Source organism: Brassica rapa, chromosome A07 (genome assembly GCF_000309985.2).
Source record: "Brassica rapa cultivar Chiifu-401-42 chromosome A07, CAAS_Brap_v3.01, whole genome shotgun sequence".
Lineage (NCBI taxonomy): Eukaryota > Viridiplantae > Streptophyta > Magnoliopsida > Brassicales > Brassicaceae > Brassica > Brassica rapa.
In genome coordinates, this window is record NC_024801.2 from 14,673,679 (window position 1) to 14,696,045 (window position 22,367).

A 22,367-nucleotide genomic window follows, 5' to 3' on the forward strand; every position below is an offset into this window, starting at 1 on the left:
GACAACGTGTCTGCTGAATCTTATTATGAGATTCAGAAATTGGTTTATAGTCTTGGGTTACCCTCGGAGATGATTGATGTTTGCATCGACAACTGCATGATCTACTGGAAGGAAGATGACAAGTTAGAAGAGTGTCGATTCTGCAAAAAACCACGATTCAAACCGCAAGGCCGTGGGAGGAATAGGGTACCGTACCAAAGGATGTGGTACCTACCAATTACAGACAGATTGAAAAGATTATATCAATCTGAGAGGACTGCTGCGTCGATGAGGTGGCATGCCGAACATGTCCAGAGAGATGGTGAGGTTGCACATCCATCAGACGCAAGAGCGTGGAAACATTTCAACAAGGTACACGGAGATTTTGCTACAAATATTCGGAATGTCTATCTTGGGTTATGCACCGATGGATTTAGTCCATTTGGAATGTCTGGTAGACAATATTCTTTGTGGCCAGTCATTCTTACGCCGTATAATTTACCGCCGGATATGTGCATGGAACAAGAATTTCTATTTTTGACCATATTAATCCCAGGGCCGAAGCATCCAAAACGGTCTCTTGATGTTTTTCTTCAACCGTTGATAGAAGAGCTAAAGCAATTGTGGTCAGAAGGGGTGAGGACGTACGATTGTTCCTTGAAAACCAATTTTACGATGCGAGCAGTTCTGATGTGGACGATAAGTGATTTCCCTGCTTATGGGATGTTGTCTGGCTGGACAACACATGGAAGATTATCTTGTCCGTATTGTCTTGGATCCACGGATGCTTTTCAACTGAAGAATGGTAGGAAGAGTTGTTGGTTTGATTGTCATCGTCGGTTTCTTCCACTTGCCCATCCGTACAGAAGAAACAAGACATTGTTTCGACACAAAAAAATTGTCAGAGACAGTCCTCCTCCATATCTCACCGGCCAGCAGATCGAAGCGGACATTGATTATTACGGAGCTCAGGAAACAGTTAAGGTTGGAGGAAATTGGCATGTTCCTGGAAATATGCCTGATGGGTATGGTGTATCTCACAATTGGCATAAGAAGAGTATATTTTGGGAGCTACCGTATTGGAAGGATCTTCTCTTACGCCACAATCTGGATGTCATGCATATCGAGAAGAACTTTTTTGAGAACATCATGAATACATTACTTAACGTCCCTGGGAAGACAAAAGATAACAAAAAGTCAAGGATGGACTTACCTGATATTTGCTCAAGAAGTGAGTTACATATCAAGAGCAATGGAAACGTTCCTGTTCCCATCTTCCGGTTGTCATCAACAGCGAAAACAACCTTGTTTGACTGGGTTGCATCGGAAGTTAAGTTTCCTGATGGTTATGTTTCAAATATGTCAAGATGTATTGAACGAGGTCAAAAGTTCTCCGGAATGAAAAGTCATGATTGTCATGTGTTTATGCAACGACTGCTTCCATTTGCTTTTGCCGAGCTCCTTCCAGCAAATGTCCACGAAGCACTTGCAGGTAATTATAAATTTATATATATACCTATGTTACGAAATGTTATTAATTTGATTCCTTTTAAAATATACAGCCATCGGAGCATTTTTCAGAGATCTTAGCACACGTACGTTCAAAGAAGAAGTCATCGAACAACTTCATCAGAACATTCCGATCATATTGTGCAACCTGGAGAAGATATTTCCTCCTTCATTTTTTGACGTCATGGAGCATCTAGTTGTCCACCTACCGTATGAAGCATTGCTTCGTGGACCTGTTCACAACGGATGGATGTATCCATATGAGCGACAGATGAAACATTTGAAGGGGAAAGCAAGAAATCTTGCAAAGGTAGAAGGTTCAATAGTTGCAGGGAGTTTGACAGCCGAAACATCTAACTTCACATCATACTACTTTGCTCCAACTGTTCGTACGAGAAAAAGAGTTCCTAGAAGATATGATGATGGTGGAGTACCGACATCATATCCAATTGATGGTGTTCCTGACATTTTCTGCGAAATTGGACGGTTTGGTGGTAAAACGAAAGAAGTATGGTGGTCATGTGAAGAAGATAAACATAGTGCCCACACTTATATTCTGCTCAACTGCGAGGATGCAATGACCCGTTACTTTGAAAGGTAAATTATTTTGTGAATGTTAATTATATGAATTGAAGTTAATTATGTATGATTTGATTATTTGTTCAATTTGCAGGATGTTTGTATCTCAAGTTGAAGAAGCAATACCAGGAATATCTGCAACTGATGTGGATACACGTAAAGATAAACACTTTGTCAAGTGGTTAAAATCACAGGTAATATATCTCATACTATTATATTAATTAAGTAAGTGTTTAAGAATATATATATGTTTTTTGCAGGTTGATTATGACGATCCTTATTATCCCGTATGGTTTCATGAATTGGTTCAAGGTCCAGTTGCAAAGGTCACCACATCACCTATGTATTTCACACGAGGATTTACCTTTCACACATACGAGTATGGGAGACATCGGGCAACGAGTAACTACGGAATATGTGTGAAAGGTGAAACAGACTTTTACGGGATATTGCAGGAGATTATTGAAGTGGAATTTCCGGGGTTATTGAAGCTAAAATGCGTGCTCTTCAAATGTGAATGGTTCGATCCTGTTGTGAACCGCGGGATTCGGTATAACAAATTTGGTGTTGTGGATGTCAATTTTGGGAGAAGATACAACAAATTTGAGCCTTTCATTTTAGCTTCACAAGCCGAGCAAGTTAGCTTCCTTCCTTATCCTCGGCTTCGAACTTCCGGGATAAACTGGGTAACTGCTATCAAAGTTACACCTCGTGGACGCATTGTCGTTGGAGAAGAACCGCCCTTGCAAGAAGAAGACGCTATCACTGAAGTTGAGGTACCAGAACAACCAACTGATGAAATCCTTTTGATCGACCCGCAAAACTTTCAATATGAAGATATTCCCGAAGATGCGACAGATGAAGCACGTGAAGACGAGTTCGAGAGAAGCGACGATGATGATTGTAATGATAGTGATGAGAACGAAAACGATTTAGAGTGATGTAATATATGTATCAAATGTTGGATTTCTCTATTGTAACATTTTCTAAAAGAAAGAGTAAGAAGTAGTATGATATAAGATATGATGTTAGATGATATGTCACTTTGGGGTTTAGGGATTTCATTCTCGGTGTTTAGGGTTAAGCGTCGTAATTTCGTCGTAAATGGAAAAACGCGGGCCTGGTAATTTCGTCGTAACACGAAAAACACGGGCCTGGTAAATTCGTCGTAAACGGAAAAACACGGGCCTGGTAAATTCGTCGTAAATGGAAAAACGCGGGCCTGGTAAATTCGTCGTAAATGGAAAAACGCGGGCCTGGTAAATTCGTCGTAAATGGAAAAACGCGGGCCTGGTAAATTCGTCGTAAATTTACGTCGATTTTACGACGAATCCTAATCTATATAAGGGGACGCCGAGAGCGAGGCTGCCTCGCTCATTCCTCCCAAACTCCTTTGCTCTCTCTAAGGTAAACTCTCTCTTCTCTCTCTTTTTTTTTTTTTTAAATTAGTTTAGGTGATTAGTTAGGTAACGGAATTAGTTTAGGTGATTAGTTAGGTAATTAGTTTAGGTGATTAGTTAGGTAACGGAATAATATTTTTATTATGTTGTAACTGATAAAATTTATTTTAATTTTTTTTAGATGGCTCCTAGAAGAAAATCCAGAGCACCTAGTTATAGAGATTTGTTTGGCGACGATGGTTCCGGTACATCTTCTTCCGGTCCATCGTCTTCTGGTCCATCATCCTCCACCGCAGTTCCAGACTCTCAGCCTTCTCAGAGAGTTGCTTGGAGTCCTCCTCCACCGCAGATGCCTCCACCGCAAATGCCTCCACCGCATATGCCTCCACCTCCTCCTCCAGCGGCTGCACCTGAGCCTGTCCCAGAAGGTGCAGTTCATCCGGATTTGCGTGTGCCTTCATATGCCCCATTCGCGAGATATACGGTAGAGGATTTGCTTGCCCAGCCCGGACGAGAGGGTTTGGATGTTCTAGACCCCGATAGACCCCGAGGAACTTATTGGTAAGTTATTGATTTTTATTACATAAAAATTTAAAATATTTTTATTTTCTAACGGTTAAATTGTTTTCCTTTCAGGTTTGGGGCTAATAACCGTGTTGGCCGGAGCGTTTCGAAAACGATTAAGGGTTACTACGACGGGGCATATCCGAACTGGAGCAAGACTCCAAATCACGTTAAGATCACGTGGTTTAAAATGTTTGCGGTAAGATTTTTAAATTTAATTAAATTTTAACTTTTAAATATGTATATATTTTTTAAATATTATTATTAATTGTAATTTTTTCAAATTTTTTGTGTTTCAGCAAAAGTGGCATTGGTCTTTGGGAATCACCGAGATGGTGAAGGCGGAATTCGTTGCAAAAGCAAAGATCCGCCTCTGCAACACAGTCTCCGATTGGAAGGACAAGTGGGAGCTCGACGGGTATGAGGGAAAGCCCACTGAGCTCACGAAGGATGTGTGGGATGGCCTCATCGCCTATTGGAAGCACCCGTCTTCGATCAAAAAGGCCAATTCGTGCTCGGCTTCTCGAAGAACGAAGGATAAAGATGGTAATTTGCCCATGCTTCACAGAACCGGCCAAAAACCACATGCAGGCATCCGTCTAGACGTTGTAAGTTTTGTTTTTAAATATTTATTTTAAAATATTCAATTAATATAACTTTTAATATTTTTTTTTTTTGTAGTTGGAGAAGACGGGAGTCTTACCATCTCTGTCTGACCTATTCAAGATGACTCACGCCACATCCGACGGAGTTTTTGTGGATCCTGCATCTGAGAAACTCGCTCAAGCAGTGGCTACTCGGATTGAAGAACGGGAGACGCAACTAACTCAGGAGTCTCCCGATGGATTACCCGTCACATTGTCCACCGAAGAAGCCGACCGAATCTTCGAAGAGGTAGTACAACTAAAATTTTTTTTTTCATTATTTTTAATAACTATATTAATATATGTTTTAATTTTATAGCTGGCTCCTAGAAAGAAGGGCCGAATAGTCGGTATAGGCTCCGTTAACCAAGTTGCAAGGGCAACTTCGTCATACACTTCGAGACGGGATGAAGAGACTTCTCAGATGAAAGCTCGAATGGATAGCCAGCAGGTTCGTTTAGACTCTCTTGAGGATTTGCTAGACGTGATGGCCGTGGGAAACCCGGTTATGCAGAGAATGTTGAGTCAGAGACGAGCCGCTCTTGGGTTGCCAGTACGAGATCCCCAAGAGTCCGATCCAACCCGTCAACAGCCGAGCAACCCCACCGACTACTTCGATGATATGTAGTTTTTTTAATATTTTCGGTTTGTATTATGAATTTAAATATTATGACTTTTAAATGCTTTTTTATATATGTTTTTTATTTTCATATTTCGTTTTAAAATTTAATTTATTTAAAATTAAAATTATTTAAAATTCTGAATTTTAAATAAATTCAAATTATAATATATTTGAGGTTAAAAACAATATTCAAAATATATTATAAAACGAAACGTCGATGTAGGCTCGACGTAAACATTTACAACTAATTACCGTCGAAATGATTTACGAGTCTTTTACATCGAAGATTTTACGTGGTCTTTACATCGAAATTTTACGTGGAGTTTACATCGAAACATTTACGAGGGTGTTACAACGAAACAATTTACGTGTGCTTTACATCGAATCCATTACGTGGAGTTTACCACGAAATTTTACGTGTCATTTACGACGAATATCTGCCCTGCGCTTTACGAGGAATATATTTCGTCGTAAACGTAACAAGTCATTTACGACGAATCGTCGGTTACGACGGGCGTTTTACGACGAAACGTGTTTCGAAGTTCATTCGTCGTAACACTCCGTTTACGACGAAGTTACAACGTATATTGCCCTCGTAAAAAATATGTTTTCTTGTAGTGCCGCGAACTGATTAAGCTGTTTAAAAATCACTGACCCAAGATCACCTTCCCCAAACTTCTTGCCTGATCATTGTTTCTTGTTGTATTTAGCTCGATGGAATTTTCTCAAAATTGATAGCGATTTGAAGCCACAATCATATTACTATATTAGTAGAGTTCAAATTTTGCATGAGGGACATGCCATACTCAGGTCCATGTACGCAGTGCCGGCCCTTAGCACATACACAAAAAACTTTTGAATGGAGACTACTTTTGTGGGTTCACCATTTTTTTTTGACATCTACCATTTATTTTTCTAAAGTAAAATAAATACTATTATACATATTTAACCAAAAAATAATGACAAACACATGAAACTAATATATTAATGTACAATAAATTAAGTAAACAAATATAATAGGTTTAAATAAACATTATATTTAACCAATTAAGCTTTTACTTATATCAAATGTAATGTCTTGATAATTTTTAGTTCTGTATTAGGCCTCGGAAATATCAGGACCGGCACTGCATGTATGTTCCAAGTAAGACCATTAAACTGTATTTAAACGAATCGATATAGTATCGTTTGATCTGACTGAGAAATAATTATATTTACTAGGTTAAGACCCGCGTTTTGCGCGGGATGAACATTATATATATAAATTATTTTATATATTATATGTTTATAACATATTATGAAATAATAAATATATATTGAATAATTAAAAAGTCATTATCTACTACTTATATAATTAAATTGGTGCGAACATATAATTTTTTTTTATAAATCAAAAAAATATTTTTTCTATTTGATATGATATATAATTAAATTTAAATAATAGTAACATATATAGTATATTTTAATATTAATACTTATTAAATGATACTTTTTGCTCATATTTTTTTTTATCATTTGTATCTATTATAGCAAAAAGTCTAAATTAGTGATAACAAAATTTTCACTGTGGGATTAATGGTTTAAGTAATTTATATTATTTTAAAAAACTAAGTTGTCAATATTTTTTCAAATATTTTTATCAAAAAAATGTTCAAAGTAAATTTCAAAATTAAGATATTTATGTATTTTTATATTGCATATAGTTTAATTTAAAATGATACATATATTTATATATCTCTTATTTTTGATACTTATTAAATGAGACTTTCAACTTATATTATTTTTTAATTATTTGTATCATGTCATAACAAAAGTTTTAAATCATAGATCACAAAATTTGAATGTGAAACTTTTAATAGTTTTAGTAATTTATACTCATTTTTTAAAATTCAAAATATAATATATAAATAATTTTTTTAATTTTTTATTATATGGTTACTATGATTGTTTAATTTATTTTAATAGCTTATAATTAAACAAATATAATTATAATGCACACTTATTTTTATCAAATCTTTATTATTTAAAATCATTAATTGTCATATATACTTTAGCCACATTAGGTAATTCCGTAATCTTATTTAAGGAAATAATGAAGCACATTAATTATGTATTTATTGTGGTTTAATAAAAAAATTATTATATATTTAGATGGACCAACCTATTTCTCTAAGGATTTTAAAAATCATTCTAGTGATGACACGTGGCTACAAAAAAATGTTGCAATGCTTCTCAAATAATATATAGGGGATTTAGTCACGTTTGGTGAATATTCATTTTCCTATTTAGAGTGTGATTCGAAAATACTATAATAAATTAGAGTAATTAAAATGGAGTAAGAGTTATAAAGTAAATAAAATGTATAGTAAATAATAAAAAGAAAAAGTTAGAGTAACTGACATTCCCACTTCTAAAACCATGAGAAAAATACCAAGTGTTTTTTTTTTCTTTTTTTAAATTTTGATAGGGCAGAAATTTGAATGATGCGTCGCCAGCACTAAGGCCATGCGATCCGTCGAGTTATCATGAATCATCAGAGCAACGGGCAGTGCCCGCGTCGACCTTTTATCTAATAAATGCATCCCTTCCAGAAGTCGGGGTTTGTTGCACGTATTAGCTCTAGAATTACTACGGTTATCCGAGTAGTAGTTACCATCAAACAAACTAAAACTGATTTAATGAGCCATTCGCAGTTTCACAGTCTGAATTCGTTCATACTTACACATGCATGGCTTAATCTTTGAGACAAGCATATGACTACTGGCAGGATCAACCAGGTAGCATTCATAAATCAGGACAAGACCACGTCATATTCCCGCAAACACATGGAAAGTGGGAACAGACGCAGACTTGACCGTCATCTTTTGTCCGGAGACAAACGTGCTTAGCGGGACAGAATTTCTTCGGGTCACCGCCATAATATTTCCGCAACCGAGATCTCAGCAAACAGCTTATTCACCTTTGCGAACAATGCATAAACTATGCAAAGACGCAAGGATCACAAGTGCCGACTTATGTGTTCACGACTTCCCCACTGAAGGAGATGCCGCAAACAACATTTTAAGCAAAGCTTAACAATTCCTTCCAGATAGGTACGCAACACAGGCCCCGGATCAGTTCAACAAGCATAAAACTATGCTAGTGAAGAAACTGAGGAGGATAGTTGGTCTGTAGTTGGGTGCGCGAGCACAGAGCCTACAAATACCAAGTGTTTTACCTTCACTTAAATAGTAATTGGAGTGAGAATAAACTACTGATTAATTTTTTTTTTCCACTTGGTTAGTGAGTTTATGGGTGGAAAGTAGAGTAACATATTTATAATGAGAACATTAACGCTATCGGTGACTTACGGTCACACCCTTAGAAATGGAAATAACTACCATAGTTCGGTAAAAACTATATGAGATGCAATAATACACAAATACAGTAACTTTTTTATAAATTAATAATATAAAGACTTAGATAATTTATTAATTTATAGAAGTATTAATTTACTAAAAAATATTTTTAGGTTTATATATTTTGAAATATGTTTTATGCAAAAATAAAAAATACTTGATTTTATGGTATTGATTAAATTTTACATATACAAATTTTATGTTATTTTTATTTAATTACTGGTGCAAAAAAAATCTGTCGGAAATATATATGAATTTTTAGCTGTAAAATGACAAAATAACATCAATATATTTAGAAAAACTAAAGATATACTCCAATGTGTAAAAATGAACTATACTATATATTGTTTATATTTATTTAAATTTTTTATATATAAACTAATAATTTATGTTTATATTAAACCATATATTTACATAAAATTTTTCAAAAAAATGTTTTCTTATCATTTTATCGAATTATGTCATATTTTACACCGGTACAATTGAATTCGGAACCACTAAACTTTATTAATTTATGGAGTTCATACTGTATATATTTGAAGTGTATAAATTAACATTGTGAGGTCACAACTAAATTACTTAGTATATGGTTTGCTTTTTATGAGTAATAAGAATTAGATTTATGTTTAGTTGTACCGAAATGAGTACTATTTGATTCAAAAGAGTTATTTTCATATTATTTGTTTCATTTTATTTTTTACTACTTGTAAATTCTTGTAAGTTACGTGTAAATATTTCCGAGTATTTAAAAATTGTTTGCTAAATATTTTTTAATAGAAGTGAACATAATATTTTTTTCATTATACTAAAAAAGAACAATACATAAAATATAAATAAGATATTTGTGAGTATTATAAAATAAGGAACAAAAAATGAATCTTTTAATAAAAATATTATTTACTTCTTAAAATAACAAAAATATATTTTCTGAGTTTAAACTTAGAAAATCTACTTTTTCACAGTTTAATTTTATTTTTATTTCGTAATAACCAAAATAATAAACTTCACCAAAATGTCATTTATGTTTAGCAAAAAAAAACTAGTAGTAAGTAATTTCAGGCCGGTTAATTCGTCTTTTCGATATTCGTACTTATCCTTATATTTGGAAATATAAATTCTAATATTTAATATATGATTTAAGAATGATAAATATTTGAAAAATCAAGAAGAATACAAAGTAAACAATATGTACTAAACGAGTACCGAATATTTGTGTCTTAACCCTAACGAAAATCATGAAAATCACAAACTACGTCAAAGCTATCGCCTGTCGGCCTAATTGCCTTCTCATTTCTTTGATCTAAAGTCTAAATACTAGGGGTGGGCATTTCGGTTTAGTTTCGGGTTCGGTTTGGGTTCGGTTTGGTTTGGGTAATTTGGGTTTTATAAAACTCAAACCAATTAAAACCAAAGTAGTTTTGGGTTGGGTTCGGTTTGGGTTTAATTCGGTTCGGTTCAGTTCGGTTTGGTTTAGATTTAGTTTGGTTTACATTATTATGGTCTAGTTTGGTTCGGTGTAGTTTGGGTTGGTTATAAAATATGAAGGCATCAATTTTATACTTTTATTAAAAAATAATCAACTCATAAACGATAGAGTAAGAATATAAAAACTTATGCTACATGATTTTATATATAATAGTATTATTTGAATCGTATTTATAATTTTTTTTAAAGATATGGAAGTTATGAAAAAATGAAAAACGAAACTTTAACTAAAATTTGCAATATGTTAATACATATATATATATATATATATCATATATATTTTTACTATATATATATTGGATTATCGGTTTGGTTCGGTTTGGTTCGGTTTAAACCCAAACCAAACCAAACCGTTCGGGTTGAGTAAAACATGAACCAATTGGGTTACATAAAGAGCACGGTTTGGTTTGGTTCGGTTGAACTTCGGTTTGGTTGGTTCGATTCGGTTCGGTTTGGGTTTTTTGCCCACCCCTACTAAATACGTTTCTAACCAATCGACTTACGGTTGCGTTAAATACATCCACTTGATATTTTTTTCTACGAAAGTTTTTTTCTTTCAATATTGGGCTCTATATAAGGCCTAGGAAAATACTGACCAAAGATAACACCTTTATAATTTATACCAACGCGTACTATTTTGGTTTAAGTTCATTAAGCTTGACATTTTAAGCTTGACATTGGGTCTCAGCTTTTGGAGAGCCCAATCCGGCCCACGTACGAGATGTTTGTTCGGATTTCGTACATATGTACGTTGTGTCTATGTAATGGTCCCGACTTCGGACATATATACACATTGATATTGTACATGTTTGCTTTTTTGCTTTTTGGTTATTTTTATAATTAGTCGATTTCTTACGCGATGCCTTTATACCAATTTGGTATGTACTTACTTGGACATTGGTTTTGGTCCATTGGTCGAATAAACAAAGAAACAATTTATTAATGGGAAGTCTCTCCAATAAGAATATAAAATGTCTTGGCTTTAACGCACCCATCAATTTCTTGAATTCCATTTCAAGGTAAGGTTTTCACCACCACTGGCTCCCCTATTCCTAGCTTTCTATTGAGTACTACTGTACTACTATTACTATATGTTATAATTATCCAAAGCCATTTTCACTTGTTCAAAGCGATTAAGGAGATCACTAGAAGATATTTTTATAATGAGTTAATATTATTATTTGTAAAAGTTTTTACAATAAATTTCTCCGAAACTTTATGCATATAGAAACACACCAATCTAATATAGTGCTATATTAACGTATGATGATTATTCAAAGGACAATTTTCTCAAATAGCTTATTTTAAGTTTTTGTCATAAAAAAGTTTTAAAATAAAAAAATATATTAAATATTTGTTTTTACTAAAGAGGCGTAAGATTCTTCTACTTTTTATTTTATAGATATACAAATATAACTAAACAAAAAAAAATAAAAAAAATTATATAGCTTCGAATTCTATGTTTTCAAATTCTAACATTTTTTTGAATTTATCTATTTTTTAATATTTTCTAAAAATTCTAAAATTCCATTTGAAACTATTTTAAAATTTTTATTTTATTTTTTAAATATTTACTTTTTTTTAAATTTAAATCCCGCTTTAGAATCTTTCCCTTTAACTCTGAACCTTTTGTCAGAAAAAAACTCTAAATCCTAATTCTACATAAATTAATTATAGGTATAACTGCATATGTCTATTTTTACTTTTAATAAAAAAATTGGTCTAGAAAAATAGGATTTCGTGTAGTTAGTTTTTGATATGCAAGAATCTCTGTTAAAAATTAATCACTTTTTTCTGTAATTTTTTTTTGTGAAAATAAACTAAGAAGAAAATAATACTAGAAAATTTCTCTTATTCAAACAGTAGAAGTATAAGACATTAGACAATGTTAGTACTTTGAAATTAACAACAGAGAAAAAAATTATTCACGTGAGTCACGTTGCTGGAGATATCAGCTTCCGTGATGCTGATGAAAAGTAGAGCCCACAAATTTCAACTGTCTAGATTCACCGACGGTACGAGGATGATTTTATCGACACCGTCCGATGTTTCCTAGCTGTCATCGTAATAAATAATAAATTTTCTAGTTTGAGATGATTGTGCCGACATGTCGCTAAATATTTTAAGATTTGTACGAGTTATATCTGTGCTAATGAAAGGTTTTGATTCAAACCACGTTTTTCATGTAACAGAATCTAAAACAAATCTTTAAATCTAGATTTAACTTGACTAAAGAAAATATTTAACTATTGTTGTGTAGTCAAAAACTGGCTAATTGATGATAGATTGAAGACAAGCACTTTCCTAACTAAAACACTGTTACTAAAATAGTAAAAGTACTTACATGTGTTAAAGTTTTCCCCTTCTTTTTCAACAATCAGTACATGGTGCAACCATTTACTGTAAGTTAATGTGTTTCCCTTGAATGATTATGTGTATTGATATGAACATATATAGTACAAGTACGTACGTGAGAGATACTAGGGATCATCTCTTATCTAAACAGAATATACGAGGAATAATATCTAGGTTATACAAGTGATAGCTATCCTCTAATACCCTCCTGCAGTTGCAGCGTGGGCTCTGTCACACCAAGACTGGACCGGAAGCCACAGAAGAGTGAAGAAGGTAATCCTTTTGTGAAGATGTCTGCAAACTATAGGCTTGATGAAATGTGATGAACTCGAACTTGGCCCATAAGAACCTTCCCACGGACGAAGTGGATGTCAATTTCTATGTGTTTGGTTCTTTGATGTTGAACAGGGTTGCTGGAGAGGTAGACTGCACTCACGTTATCACAGTAGACGACAGTTGCTTGCTGAAGGGGTCTTCCTATTTCAAGCAGTAAGTTGTGTAGCCAACAAAACTCTGCAACTACATTCGCGACACCTTTGTACTCGGCTTCGGCGCTGGAGCGTGACACAGTGGGTTGACGTTTGGCTGACCACGAAATGAGGTTGTCGCCAAGGTAAAGACAGAATCCCGAAGTCGAACGTCGTGTAGACGGACAGCCCGCCCAATCAGCATATGTATATGCCGTGAGCTTCATGCTTTGTTGCCGGAGGAGTTGTAAGCCCATCTGTTTGGTTCCTTGGAGGTAACGGATAACTCGTCGCAGGGCTACTAGATGAGGTTCACGTGGATCATGCATGAACAAGCACAGCTGCTGTACCGCGTAAGTGATGTCTGGGCGAGTGAAGGTGAGATACTGCAACGCCCCTGCCAAGCTGCGATACTCAGTTGCGTTCGCGACTGGTTTGCCGTCATCGTCTGCTAGCTTGGACTTAAGATCCACAGGAGTCGTGCATGGTTTGCATTCCGCCATTCCTGCTCGTTTGATGATATAATCACCGTAAGTTAGGTTCAGAATCTAGAACCCTCTGATACCATGTAAGTTAATGTGTTTCCCTTGAATGATTATGTGTATTGATATGAACATATATAGTACAAGTACGTGAGAGATACTAGGGATCATCTCTTATCTAAACAGAATATACGAGAAATAATATTTAGGCTATACAACTGATAGTTATCCTCTAATATTTACCAGCAATCTAAGCCATCTAACTAACTTTAGAGAGAGCCACCGACTGAAAGCTTGGCCCATCTCACATGCTCAACTTGACCGCAACCCAACTTTAACTTTCTAACACACAAATGAATTTACCTTCAGAAAAAGAAAGTTTGAACTCGAGAATAAGTATATTTACACCATACTTCAATATTTTTTTTGCTGCGCCACACAATCTGTATATGATAATATTTTCCTTGGATTTTGATTAATATGCAAAGAGGCAAAACTCAAACTTATAAACGAGAACTCAACATCCTCGAGTAATATATTTGCAAAACAAATTTAGCGCGATATTCATATTTTAGGTTTAGGGATAGCATGTGCTTTGGAACATACCTGTAATCCAGATTGATTTCCATTATATTTAGTGTTCGATATGTAGCTAAATAACGAATCATTTTTGGTAGTATACATCTTCTTGTGTCGTCTTTAAATTGGTTGGAATCCATGAAAAAGCTATCTACAATAAAACTATGTAGATATGATAATGTGTTATTGCAACAAACAAAGGTGGGGCTAAGATTTACATTATTGAATTTAGGGAAATTACACCTTATATACATGAAAAAAAACTTAAATACACTAACTAACCAAAATCTCCTCCTCTCTCCTACTTTTTCTTCCTATCTCTCTCTACTCTCTCTCCCAAAATCTAATTTTCATTTTTTTTTTGGTTATTTGGCAAATAAGCCCTTGAATTTAACAGACAGATATTGATAAAACATATACAGAGAGAGTGAGTTATCTAATTACTACTTAGGGAAAGAAACAGAGAGCATCAAAGCATCGTCATAGTTCCATTAGGGGAAGGTTTGGCTTTTTCTCCCCCCACTTGTATTATTCCTCTTTCACGCTTTGGCTCTCCTTTTACCCACACCTATGTTTATTTTCGCTTTGCTTTCTTATTCTTTCAATCTAACCCTTAAAATATTCATAAAAATCTCAATATTGATTATTGACAACTTTTTCTCATTTTTTGGCCGGTAGACACTTCTCTGCTTCTGTTTCTTCAACTTAGACTTGCCTTCAAATGAAACAATATCGAAAGCAAGTAGGATTTTGAAACAAAAAGAAAAGAAATATTTTTAAAATGATAAAAATGCAGATGTATGTATGCTATATGCCTATGTTGCTAGTTGTCTAATCAAATTGAAAATAGTGTTTGGATGATTAAATAGTTAATATCCGATAATTAGTGATGAAGGCAATGAATAGAAGAGAAACTTGATTTGCTGTTTCCCATACTCTTGGATGGGGGCATTTTCGGTAAACCTTTCTTTTATATTTTCCATTCACATTATTTCCGTTTCCTTTTTCTCGTACCAACCTCTGTCACGGATTTGCTCATCCTCTGTTTTCGTTGTCTCTCCTTTTTTTTTTATGTTTTCTCGCAAATATGATGGCATTTTGTAAGCATACTTCAAAACTTTAGGTAGGAAATCACATGTGCCGCTAAATATTTTAGCACACTTTTCTCATCTGTAGATATATAACAGCAGTGGTTTTCTTTATTGTTTGTTGTGCCAATGTTGTTAGGAAGAAGAAGGAAATTAAAAAAATCATAGTCACATACAAAAAGAGGGAAAATAATAAATTTCGAGTAGTTGGAGTAGGAGAAGCTAAATAGTACAAGAAATTAAATAAGATACTCCCATCTACATCATCTTGCTTTTTTCATCCATAAATAGTTTTCAGTAAAACTGTGAACTTGTGAATTTAATTTCCCTTTTATATATAAAGATACTTGTGGTGTTTATACTCAGGAGACCAGAAACTAGGAAACAGTCTACTGCATTTGTATTGGGAAATAATCAAATCTCAAAATTTGATTCATTCATAAACTTTATACTATATACTTTTCGTTGATAAATTTTTTGCACCTCTCTAATAACGAATGGAGTCTAGCACATATATATATTCCTAATGTGATTTTCATTCATATGGATACTTATTTATATATGACTATTTATTCCATCCCATCTTATTGCTTTTGATGGTTCTCTTCTCATTAGAGTCTTCTCTCTTATTGCTCTCATATTTCTTTGCTTTTGCTTCCTCTCTATTACAAGAGAGATATGTGGAACCTTAACGACTCACCTGATCACCACGAAGAATCCGACGGTAGATGGAAACGGGCTGGAGATGTACCAATCTCTATGAGATCATCGACCACGTGTCTGTTGTCTGTTCCTCCGGTGACCCGAAATTTTTTTCCGAGTCAAATCATGGAACAGGAAGTTCCAGGAATATCTGGGTCCGGTATCACTAGAAACCAATGTCTTGTTCGGTCGGATCCTAGCGGGTCTGGTCGTCCGGAAAACCTAGAGCTGGAGATAACACCGCCGGTAAAAAAGAGCCGACGTGGTCCTCGTTCCCGGAGCTCTCAGTATAGAGGAGTTACTTTTTACCGACGAACCGGAAGATGGGAGTCACATATTTGGTAACTTAATTTTCTTAACCCTACGATATACCGAATACTATTATTGCATATATGGTACATCCATCAAATCCAAGTTTCATTTCATTCGGGCCAATACCTTATTGTTATTTTTAAAATATGTGTTGGAATATTATGCAGGGACTGCGGGAAGCAAGTGTACTTAGGTATGATCATGTAATGTTGTTCAAACACAGATCAAATATCCTATTGAAACTAAGTTGTGTTGTGTCTGTCCATTTTTATATGATTTCTTCGACCAAATAAAGGTTTTATTATCTCCTTATATTACTTTTTGTTACATATTCAGGTGGATTTGACACAGCACATGCCGCTGCTCGGTATGTTTTACTCATCCAAATATGATCAATTAGAACGAATCTAATATTCCTTATTTTGTAATTTGCTGATATACAAATTAATTTGGGTGGGTAACTGTTTGGGACAGTGCCTACGATAGAGCCGCAGTTAAGTTTAGAGGTGTAGATGCAGATATAAATTTCAATATTGAAGACTATGTGGAGGATTTGAAACAGGTAAAATATTTATTATTTGTAGGTTCAAGCAATTGACTTAGATTATTACTCGAACATAAAACAAATTAATATTTGTTGCAGATGAGCAGTTTGACAAAGGAAGAGTTCATGCATGTCATTAGAAGGCAAAGCACTGGGTTTCCAAGAGGCAGCTCTAAATATAGAGGTGTCACTTTGCATAAATGTGGAAGATGGGAAGCTCGATTGGGTCAATTTCTCAACAAAAAGTAAAACTACACAAATAATATGGGGTCATTTTTTTTTTTGAAATGTTTTGTTTTTCTTATGGATATTTAAAATTTGGTACTGTATTGTTTGCTTTTTATTTATTTTCAGGTACGTTTATTTGGGTCTCTTTGATACCGAGATGGAAGCTGCAAGGTACTGTTTTATTATTGTTCAATGTCTCATCATCACGTTTCCAAAACAATAGTATTTATGTTTGGGCAAAAGAAAAGCAATAGTATCTGTTTTGTTTAATTTCTTCTTCGTGCTTTTTGAATTATAGAGCATACGATAAAGCAGCAATAAAGTCTAATGGAAAAGATGCAGTTACCAATTTTGACCCTAAAGTATATGAGGAACAGCATAATAGCCCAGGTAACTTGATTTTACGTTTCCGCCTATAAAAACTACATATACATTTTTTTTACTCCAGTCACCAAATTTTACTCACGGTAACCACATTTTATCACGGTAACAATCATCAGAGAAGCAGTGGGATGATCATAACCTTGATCTAAGTCTAGTTGAATCAAACTCGGAAGAGTTTGGAACCAAATCTGAGGTAAGTTAAGTTGTTCATGTTTTTATAAATTTAATGTGTGAAAAAAAGATAAATAGTGATTATGGTCTAAACTGATACATTTTAAAGACTGCGAGCATGAGAAATGGATTTAGAGACGAGGAGAGACTATTAGGGAGCCATCTCTCCCTAGCGATGACGACAACAGCGACTGTCGGATCAGAGAAGCCATTGGACGGTGGAGGAAAGCGAGTGGGAATGGCGGCATCATCAGGATTCTCTCCTCGCTTTCCTCCTTGGAACCACCACACTCCTCGCACCTTCCACTTCTTTCGTCCCTGATTCACCATCATCATCACAGTCACTCATACAACAAATGTTTTGGAGAAACTTTCCAGGAGCTATTTTTCGGCTGTGTGGTGTGTATGTATTACATATATGTTCTTGTGTCCATGTAAGACTTTTCTTTCTGTAATTTAATCATACAACAAATGTTCGTGGCCCACATCCTACATGGTATCCCCTGTACATATTGGAGACTTCTGTTTCATCATTTACCATCTCATCACATGCGCTTAGTAACTTAGTTAGGTTTCGAGTCCGGATCTAGAGAATACCATGCACACAACCCAACCGCAATTTCAGAAAATATTATACCTAAATGGGTTTTAACGAAAAAATGTACATCCGAATAAATTTAGGTTTTCTGAGTGAAGTTGGGTTGGGTTGGGCTGGGTTGTTGACATGGGCCACCCCTAATATCGGGACCAATTCTTTTTTTTTTTTTGAGGGTCAAACATTGATAATGAGATCCACGTATTTTTGTCCAATATTATTCAACAAAAAGTAACAAATATGTGATTTAAATTTTCTAGCTAATGGAGTGAATATGTTTTATAATTGTGAATCACTGGACATACATGTGTCTTGCACTAGCTAGTTTTATAGTTGTTTGATAATTCGACATGTGTATTGCACTAATAGTATATATTTACTAGTATCACTATCAAGTTGATAAACTAAAGATAAAGTGATAGCGACATACGAACCAATCATACAGATTAGCCACCAGTGTTTAAAGTTTATTGTTATTACAGTAACAAAGCGCCAGAAAATAAAAAAAATATGAAAAGCAACTCTGAGAGCCACATAAAAGTCACAAAAACACAATAATGTAAGACTATAAACATGTTTATAGGTCTTTTTTTCATTTAGAATACGTATGGGGCTTGTAGAAATTAACAATGATCACCATAAGAACTACTAGTAGGAAAGAAACTGAGCCTCACGTAACCAAAAGACCTCCATTAAATTTAAACCGATGGAAGAAGAAGAAGATTTGGTGGTGGTGATATCAAGGAGCATCGTGATCCCCAGAAACGCCAAGAAATCGACTTCCTCCAAGAAGAAGATCCATCTGCTTCCTTGGGATCTCTCTCGCCTCCGCTTCGGTTATCTTCAAAGAGGTCTCCTTTTCTCCAAACCTTATCCAAAAATCGACACAGTTCTCTCAAAGTTACAAACTTCACTCTCCCTCGCACTTGACCGTTTCTACCCTTTAGCTGGTCGTCTCGTAAAGACAAAGAACGACGACGACACTGTCTCCTTTTACATCAACCCCGATGGCTCAGGCGTGGAGTTCGTTCACGCCTCAGCTACAAACATCGAGGTCAGTGATATCCTTAGATTATCTACTACTCTCAGCTCCTTCTTCCCCGCTACTGGGGTCAAGAACTGTAACGGCGTCTCGAGATCTCTCCTCATGGTTCAAGTGACTGAGATGAAAGATGGGATCTTTATCGGTTTCGGTTACAACTCCACTGTAGCTGACGGAGATTCGATCTGGAAGTTTTTAAACGCGTGGTCTGAGATCTGCTCCAAGGGTTTGGTTCCCGAACCTTGTCAGCGTCGTCTTCAGCTTAAAGGTTGGTTCTTTGAGGAGATTGAGTACCCGATTCGGATCCCAGACCCGGAGGCAAAAGCAGCTAGGGTCACAACAGCATCGAGTGGTTTACAGGAGTTGATGTTTCACGTCACAAAGGAGAATGCTTTGAAACTTGAAGCTAAAGCCAACGATGAGAAAGTGTCGTCATTACAAGCGGTGTTAGGACATTTATGGTGTTCGATGGTTAAGCACAGTGGGATGAGCAGAGAGGAAGAGACTCATTGCAGGTTACCTATAGACATGAGGAGAAGGGTGGATCCACCGTTGGAAGAAGACTGTTTTGGGAACGTGAGTCAGACCGGGATAGCAAGAGTTACGGTTGGTGAGCTGATGGATAATGGATTAGGTTGGGCGGCTGGGAAGATAAACGATATGGAGCGGTCGCAAACGCATGAAAACGCGGAAGCGTCTGCGGAGAAATGGGTGAGAGATGTGAAGATTCCGGTTTCGGTTGGTAGTAAAGATTTGGTTGTGACGAGTTCTCACCGGTTTGATGTGTATGGAAATGATTTCGGTTGGGGTAAACCGGTAGCTGCGAGAGCTGGACCACCGTATGTGAGTGGGAGAATGGTTGTGTTCCAAGGGGTTGAAGAAGGGAGTCTTGATTTTCAGGCTTGCTTGCTGCCTCAAGTAGTGGAGAAACTATCAGAAGATGTTGATTTTAAAGAGTTTGTGAGCATTGTATTATGATGGTTTGATGATTTGGTTCAACAATTTGGATCGAATTTAAAATGTGTGTGTGTGTGTTTCTTCCTTTTCTGATTGTTTGTAATTCATCAACCTGGTCACATGAAATTCTCAGACGGTCATAAACATTTTTAAAATAAATTTGAATAATTTTTCTTTAGTTTGGAAGTAGCAGCAGCTTATGTATACTAGATCTTTAAAATTTATGAAAAACAAATGTTTCACAGCAGCATGTCTATGGATGAAAACTGATAATGGGCCTGCAATTTATGACCCAATACGCAATCAAACCGGCCCAATGTATTAGAACACGTGGTGAATATGTGTTTAGGTGAGAACGGGATTTGGATATACACACTGTCACTACTGTAATAATACTGCTCCATCGAATTACCTCCAGAAGCGAAGACGACAAACAAGACATGGCAGATGTTGTTGTGCTCTCTAAAAGCATAGTTCGACCCGATGGATCGGATTCGGATCGGGTTAAGATCCATCTAACTCCGTGGGATCTCTTCTTCCTTCGATCAGAATACCCGCAAAGAGGTCTCCTCTTTCCAAAACCCGACCCGGAAACCGATATAATCTATCAACTCAAATCCTCTCTTTCCGTTGCCTTGAGTATCTTCTACCCATTCGCCGGCAGACTAGTCAAGACCGAGAACGAAAACGACGAAACGGCGTCGTTCCTCGTAGACTGCGATGGTTCAGGTGTCAAGTTCATCCACGCTTCAGCCAAAACCGTCTCGGTGAGTGACGTTCTAGAACCGGTCAACGGCATCGTCCCCGAGTTCTTAAACCGTTTATTCCCGGCTAACGGAGTTAAGAGCTGCGAAGGGGTCTCTGAGTCGTTGATCGCGTTCCAAGTGACGGAGTTAAGAGACGGCGTCTTCATCGCGTTTGGCTATAACCACATGGTCGCAGACGGATCTTCCTTCTGGAGCTTCTTCAACACTTGGTCGGAGATTTGCTCCACCGGAGTTGACCGGGATAAAAAGTCCCCGCCTCTGCTTCTCCGCGGCTGGTTTCTCGACGGGATCGATCACCCGATTCGAATCCCGATCTCGGAGACGGTGATACCGTCTCCTCCGGTTGCTTCTTCGTCATCGTTGCTACGAGAGAAGGTCTTTCGATTCACGAGAAGAAACATCTCCGAGCTCAAGTCGAAAGCAAACGGAGAAGTTAGCTCCGATGACCGGAGAATCTCGTCGTTACAAGCGGTTTCAGCGCATATGTGGCGATCGATTATCAGAAACAGTGATTTGAATCCGGAGGAAGTGGTTTATTGCAAGTTACTGATGGATATGAGACGGAGACTAAACCCTCCGCTTGATAAAGAGTGTTTCGGAAACGTCGTCGGATTCCCGACAGCGATGACAACGGCTGGAGAAATGGTTAGTAATGGGCTGGGCTGGGCCGCGTTGCAGATAAACAAAACTGTTGGGGCGCAGAGGGATGAAGGATTCAGAGTGTTCGCTGGGAATTGGGTGAAGGAACCGAAGATACCGAATCATGTGGCTGTGAGTAGTAATTCTGTGATTGTTGCTAGCTCTCCTTGGTTTAATGTGTATGGTAATGATTTCGGTTGGGGTAAACCGATTGCGGTTCGTGCTGGACCGGGTAATACCAGCGATGGTAAGCTCATTGTTTATCCTGGGATTGAAGAAGGAAACATCGAGATTCAGACTTGTTTATCTTCTCACGTTTTGGAGAAATTATCGGCTGATGCTGAGTTTTTAGAGCATGCATGTGTTGTATAAGTAAAATAATGGAAATGAAATGTAAATTTATCTATGTTCTTTGAATAAAGGAGTGAACTTTTATATGTTTGTTTGGATTTCAAGTTTTTTTAATGGTATTCGAACTTATCAATAGAGTCGAAATCGTAACTGAAATCTAAAAACGAAAGGCAGCGATGGCTCACTGGCTAATCGTTGTGGTTACCATATCGATTTTGGTCTGGTAAACAGATTATTATGTATGGCTGGAGCCTAACCGGGAAATAGATTTAGTGGTAAATTCGCAATTCTTTTATGTGGATTTAAATTGCTCTCGTCACAATTTGTGGCTTGTGGGCTTCAAAATCATGATATAGGTAGGCATGTTTACAAATTTTAAGAAAGATTTGAAGAAAGTTGAAAGAATCTTTGTGAGCTAAAAGTCTATCCAGGTTATTTTTCATCTTCTGTTTACGTAAACTAATGAATAATTTACATGTAAATAAACTATTGACCAACCGTGTACTTCTTGCATAAGCTCATTG

General features: G+C 36.1%; 4 protein-coding genes across 4 annotated transcripts; all 4 read left to right on the forward strand.

Moving 5' to 3' along the window:
* The first annotated feature begins 292 nt into the window (after positions 1–292).
* Positions 293–3,163, forward strand: LOC117126769. Its single transcript, XM_033275821.1, has 4 exons — positions 293–1,471; positions 1,542–2,085; positions 2,162–2,261; positions 2,328–3,163. Exons 1-4 carry the CDS (start codon positions 427–429, stop codon positions 3,006–3,008), a joined length of 2,370 nt encoding a protein of 789 aa, XP_033131712.1. The 5' UTR covers positions 293–426; the 3' UTR covers positions 3,009–3,163.
* A 12,347-nt stretch (positions 3,164–15,510) lies between these two features.
* On the forward strand, positions 15,511–18,025 carry LOC103829531 (AP2-like ethylene-responsive transcription factor TOE3). Its single transcript, XM_009105199.3, has 9 exons — positions 15,511–16,194; positions 16,333–16,358; positions 16,502–16,532; positions 16,640–16,727; positions 16,809–16,954; positions 17,064–17,108; positions 17,236–17,327; positions 17,438–17,514; positions 17,602–18,025. The coding sequence occupies exons 1-9, from the start codon at positions 15,830–15,832 to the stop codon at positions 17,812–17,814; spliced, it is 1,083 nt and encodes a 360-aa protein (XP_009103447.1). The 5' UTR covers positions 15,511–15,829; the 3' UTR covers positions 17,815–18,025.
* A 546-nt stretch (positions 18,026–18,571) lies between these two features.
* Positions 18,572–20,264, forward strand: LOC103829533 (protein ENHANCED PSEUDOMONAS SUSCEPTIBILITY 1). Its single transcript, XM_009105200.3, has one exon. The coding sequence runs from the start codon at positions 18,794–18,796 to the stop codon at positions 20,105–20,107; it is 1,314 nt and encodes a 437-aa protein (XP_009103448.1). The 5' UTR covers positions 18,572–18,793; the 3' UTR covers positions 20,108–20,264.
* A 25-nt stretch (positions 20,265–20,289) lies between these two features.
* LOC103829534 (uncharacterized acetyltransferase At3g50280) lies at positions 20,290–21,935 on the forward strand. The gene has a single exon (XM_009105201.3). The coding sequence runs from the start codon at positions 20,527–20,529 to the stop codon at positions 21,862–21,864; it is 1,338 nt and encodes a 445-aa protein (XP_009103449.1). The 5' UTR covers positions 20,290–20,526; the 3' UTR covers positions 21,865–21,935.
* Positions 21,936–22,367: the final 432 nt, after the last annotated feature.